General features: G+C 53.1%; 1 protein-coding gene across 1 annotated transcript; it reads left to right on the plus strand.

Annotated features, from left to right (window-relative positions):
* The first annotated feature begins 702 nt into the window (after positions 1-702).
* Positions 703-4,813, plus strand: NANOS1 (nanos C2HC-type zinc finger 1). The gene has a single exon (XM_050803995.1). It carries the CDS (start codon positions 791-793, stop codon positions 1,655-1,657), a length of 867 nt encoding a protein of 288 aa, XP_050659952.1. The 5' UTR covers positions 703-790; the 3' UTR covers positions 1,658-4,813.
* The last annotated feature ends 109 nt before the right edge of the window (positions 4,814-4,922 follow it).

A 4,922-nucleotide genomic window follows, 5' to 3' on the forward strand; every position in this document is an offset into this window, starting at 1 on the left:
CCAACGCGCGGTGCAAACGGAAGCCACTGGCTGGTTGGGCGGCTGTGATGGGAGAGCTGCATCCTCCCATCGCGTCCAGCTTTTCATGCTGATGTTGGTGAGAAGAGGGTGGATAGCGGGGATTCTCAGGATGCGGACCTGGGGCCATTAAAGGCCGGGAGGTGGAGGCGTAAACCTGTGGCCACCCTGACCCCTGTCCTCGGTGGGCCTCACCACCAGGCCGAGGAGACCCAGGCCTGGTCACCTGCTCCAAGGCCAGGCCCGGCGCGCGAACGAAGGAGGACCTCAGCAGCAGTCCCTCCCCGGCCCTTCTCTCCCCTACTTTCTCCTCACCTACCAGCTGCGTGAAGAGCACGCCCCCTCCCCAGTCCCCACCAATCAGCGTCCGGAGCGGCGCCCGAGGCGCCGGGGGGCTCTGGTCTGCAGCCAATGAGCGCCACGGCCCGAGGCGGCGCCTCGCCCGCCCCCTCCCGGAATGAAGGCCTCCCGACAGCTGGCGAAGCTGGCGCGGCGCGCGGGGCGCGGGACCCGCGCGGGCCGGAGTGGAGCGCGCGCACAGCCCGCCCGCCTCCGCTCCGCCTCCGTCCGGGGCGCGGGCGAGGTGGTCGGGGCGGGGGAGCGCAGGGGGCAGGGCTGCGGCGGCGAGGCCGGGGGGGCGGGGAGGAGCGGGCCCGATAAAAGGCGGCGCGGCGGCCCCACCCCGCGGCAGGCCGGCGGGCAGGCTCGGCGTGTCCCTTCCGTCCGGCCCGCGCCGGCGGCGGGGAGGCGGCGCGCGGCCCGCAGCCCGCCCATGGAGGCTTTCCCCTGGGCGCCCCGCTCGCCCCGCCGCGGCCGCGCCCCCCCGCCCATGGCGCTCGTGCCCAGCGCCCGCTACGTGAGCGCCCCGGGCCCGGCGCACCCGCAGCCCTTCAGCTCCTGGAACGACTACCTGGGGCTCGCCACGCTCATCACCAAAGCGGTGGACGGCGAGCCGCGCTTCGGTTGCGCCCGCGGTGGGAACGGCGGCAGCGGCTCCCCGCCCTCCTCCTCGTCCTGCTGCTCCCCCCACGCGGGGACTGGGCCTGGGGCGCTGGGGCCGGCGCTGGGGCCGCCCGACTACTACGAGGACGACGACGACGACGACAGCGACGAGCCGGGGTCCCGGGGCCGCTACCTGGGGGGCGCGCTGGAGCTGCGCGCGCTGGAGCTGTGCGCGGGCCCCGCCGAGGCCGGGCTGCTGGAGGAGCGCTTCGCCGAGCTGAGCCCGTTCGCAGGTCGTGCCGCCGCCGTGCTGCTGGGCTGCGCGCCTGCCGCGGCCGCCACTACTAGCGAGGCGACGCCGCGCGAGGAGCGGGCCCCGGCATGGGCGGCCGAGCCCCGGCTGCACGCGGCCTCCGGGGCGGCGGCCGCCCGGCTGCTGAAGCCGGAGCTGCAGGTGTGCGTATTCTGCCGCAACAACAAGGAGGCGATGGCGCTCTACACCACCCATATCCTCAAGGGCCCCGACGGGCGAGTGCTGTGCCCAGTGCTGCGCCGCTACACGTGTCCCCTGTGCGGCGCCAGCGGCGACAACGCGCACACCATCAAGTACTGCCCGCTCTCCAAAGTGCCGCCGCCGCCCGCCCGCCCGCCGCCCCGCAGCGCCAGGGACGGCCCGCCTGGCAAGAAGCTGCGCTGAGGGCCCGAGCTCCCGGCCACCCAGGGTCGCCGCCGCCGCCCCTCGCACCACTAGGTCTGCGCACCATCTTGCCCCCGCCGTGGGGAGGCGTGCGGCTCAGCGGTCGGCTCGACTTTGGGACGTCGTCCTGGTGGTTTTTCAAAAGCAGCCGACCGTGTGGAGTACTTCCGTGCCGAGCAATTGGGACTAGACGGTGAAATCACCATGTCTTCAGTTTCTAGTTTGCACATCCAGAACGGCGAAGGCTGGGTGTGTATTCCACTAACTGAAATACGGCAACTTAGAGGCGCTGTTTATTTACTGTATACGTGGACCTATTTTAGATGCGCATCAGTATGAAATTGTCTCAATCTAATCTTAGATGTTTCATTTTATGAATGGAGGCACTTTACTAGGTCTAGAATATTTTTTTAAAAGCCTCTGAACTGAGCTTAAAACTGGCGATTTTATGAAATGTCGGCAAAATGACTATTTTATTGTTTGAAGCGAGTAATATTCTTAGTTGTCCTTAAAAAATCAGTTACTCTAATTCCAGGTGAAGCAAGCCGCTGGTAGCATCACCCTTATGAGAAGTGAAGGTTTTGTAAACTTTCCAGTATTAATTTGGGTGGGTATTCCCTCCTTGTGGCTTGTTTCCGTCCTAGATGGAGGTGTAAAATGCACAATCTGTAGCAGGTAGAATACAGCTCCTTATCCTTTTATGTACCAGATATTTTATTACTGAACTAGCAACTAGCCTTTTCCACCTTTAAAAGTTGTGCTAAGTCATAATCATATTGTGTATAACTTGGAAATGGTGCTGTTTAAAAAAACTGTGTATTTATACAGTAACTATGAATTCATCAGTCTCACCTGTAGCTTTTCTACTTGGCCTTTTCTCGACGCACTCACTTCCAGTTCTCTCAAAACGTTTGATATTAAGATCAAAGGGAAGAAGGGAAGACAGCAGTCTTCACCCTAGATTGCTCAATTTCAGGGTTCCTAGTGGAGGAAAGCCCATTCCAACTGTTGCCTCTTAAATAGAAGATGGATCTCTAGCTCTGAGCTATTCGTGTATTAACTCGTATTCAAGAAGGTTCCACCGTGGGCTGCGTCTGACTTTAATATAGGCAGTGCTCAAACTAGAATAAGCACTAATTAAAGGAATTGTTGGGGGTCTTTCATGTTCCCACTCCTACTGGAAGACCCATGTCCATTTCCGGAACCCCACCAGTTCCCCATAAGCAAGACTAAACCTGATGGGCAAAAGTTCCTAACCCCTACTTTACCCTCCCACCCTCACTTTTAAATCCACCATACTGAATGCCACACTATGGAATGCAGCTACCTGCCAATCAAGACAATAGAAGGCAAAAAATAGAAGTGAATTAAGATGAACTCATCTGAAATACACAAATGCATCACTATCTGAAGATACCAGCAAGAGATTTAGTCTACATGTATAAGGCTCCCAGTAGGATTTAGCTAGGCTACTATAAGTTAGACTGCTTTCATAATAACAGCTAACTTCCTCCACAGCAAATTGGCTCAATCAGGAACCTTCATTTGAAGGTGTGTTAGAGGGTGGAGTAAATACCCAATAGCTGTCTTTCTGGTCAAAAGGTGCAGCATATCAAGAACTTGGGGGCGGGGGAAAACACTTTCTTAGCCGGGAAAGAAAAATAATCCAACGCTGCTAGTCTTAACCCCAGACCAGAGAACTGCTGATCTGATTGGGCCTAAATTAAGTAGCTTAATGAAACCCTGTAATTACTTGTTCTCCTTTCTTTTGCTAGAAAATACACCGGTTTAAATGAGCTTCACTTTCTGGCTGAAGTTTCTAAGGCCAACATGAATCCTCTTACCTCTCCCACTGCTGCTGTTCTGCCTTTTCAAAAGGACCACCATAAACAGATCAGTGCATTCTCTAGGCCAAAAGGGCTAACCAGGTGGCAAGATCAATTTAGCTCCTGTGTATTTCTAGAGTCAAATTACAGACGGTTTCCAAAGGTCTTGGAGGCTTTGACATAGCCTGAATATATGGGAGTCACTGTGATGAGATGGGTCTAATGTTAATTTGATAGTCTGACACCGCTACTGTTCTACCAGAACTAAGAACATACTGAGCTGGAGCTTCCTGAGGGCAAGAGAGTATTGGAAAAGGTATCCAGAAGACCCTCTCGCCAACTAGTCAGGCAGCCACTATTCCTCTGTTTTTAAAGTACCCCATTTTCAGGCTGGGCGTGGTGGCTTATGCCTGTAATCCCAGCACTTCGGGAGGCAAGGCAGGTGGATCACAATGTCAGGAGACCAGCCTGGCCAACATGGCGAAACCCTCTCTCTACTAAAAATACAAAAATTAGCCAGGTGTGGTGGTGGGCACCTGTAACCCCAGCTACTTGGTAGGCTGAGGCAGGAGAATCCCTTGAACCCAGGAGGCGGAGGTTGCAGTGAGCCCAGATCGTGCCATTGCACTCCAGCCTGGGCAACAGAGCGACTGTCTCCAAAAAAGAAAACAGTACCCCATGTTCAGCCCCTGTGCCAAATTTGCCTGTTTTCCAGCTGACAATACTGGGAGTTAAAACACAGAATATTACTATAGTTAATTTTCTAGCGTTCTCTTATGAAAAGCATATGCAAGCAAACACATCATTTAAAAATCCTTGGAACTCAATATGAAACTTTCAACATTTTGCAAAATTACATTTAGAGAAACCCAATTTTTCAAAGTTTAAGAAATATACAAAGTAATTATGACAAAATTATCTTAAGAACATGCTGCATACTTGGCCAAGTACACAAAACAATACAGGGAATAGTCAAAAGGGCTTCTCCAACTGTAGAGGTACAGATTGTCTTAACCTGTTCTTTTCTGTACAGACTTAAATTTCTAGTGGCTTTTTTCTTTGTATTTTAATTTTCCTACAAAGTCCTTTTTGGAAGTTGCAGAATTATTAGCTTTGATGAGAACAACTTTTGTCATAGATTTGATTTATTAAACCAAAATTATACATATTAAAATTTTATCACAAATATATATGCTTCCAGACAAAGAAAAGTTTGTTAGTCCTGATTTTCTAATCGTAGCCACTCAAGCAACAGTCCTTTCACAGTACCCCATGTATTTCAATTAGACTTATAAAATTATAAATCAATCTATGGTCAGTGTCTTTGGTTTAAAAAAAAAAAAAACAGGCATTTCTTGACATAAAAACGTCCCACACATTATAGATGCCAACCACCTCCTGGTAGCCACTATGGACAACTAATGAGATGCAGAGTCTTT

The sequence above is a fragment of the Macaca thibetana genome, chromosome 9 (assembly GCF_024542745.1).
Source record: "Macaca thibetana thibetana isolate TM-01 chromosome 9, ASM2454274v1, whole genome shotgun sequence".
In the NCBI taxonomy this organism is placed as follows: Eukaryota; Metazoa; Chordata; class Mammalia; order Primates; family Cercopithecidae; genus Macaca; species Macaca thibetana.

Coding starts and splice junctions, on each gene's coding strand:
- NANOS1 (XM_050803995.1), top strand. CDS start 791: ATGGAGGCTTTCCCCTGGGCGCCCCGCTCGCCCCGCCGCGGCCGCGCC.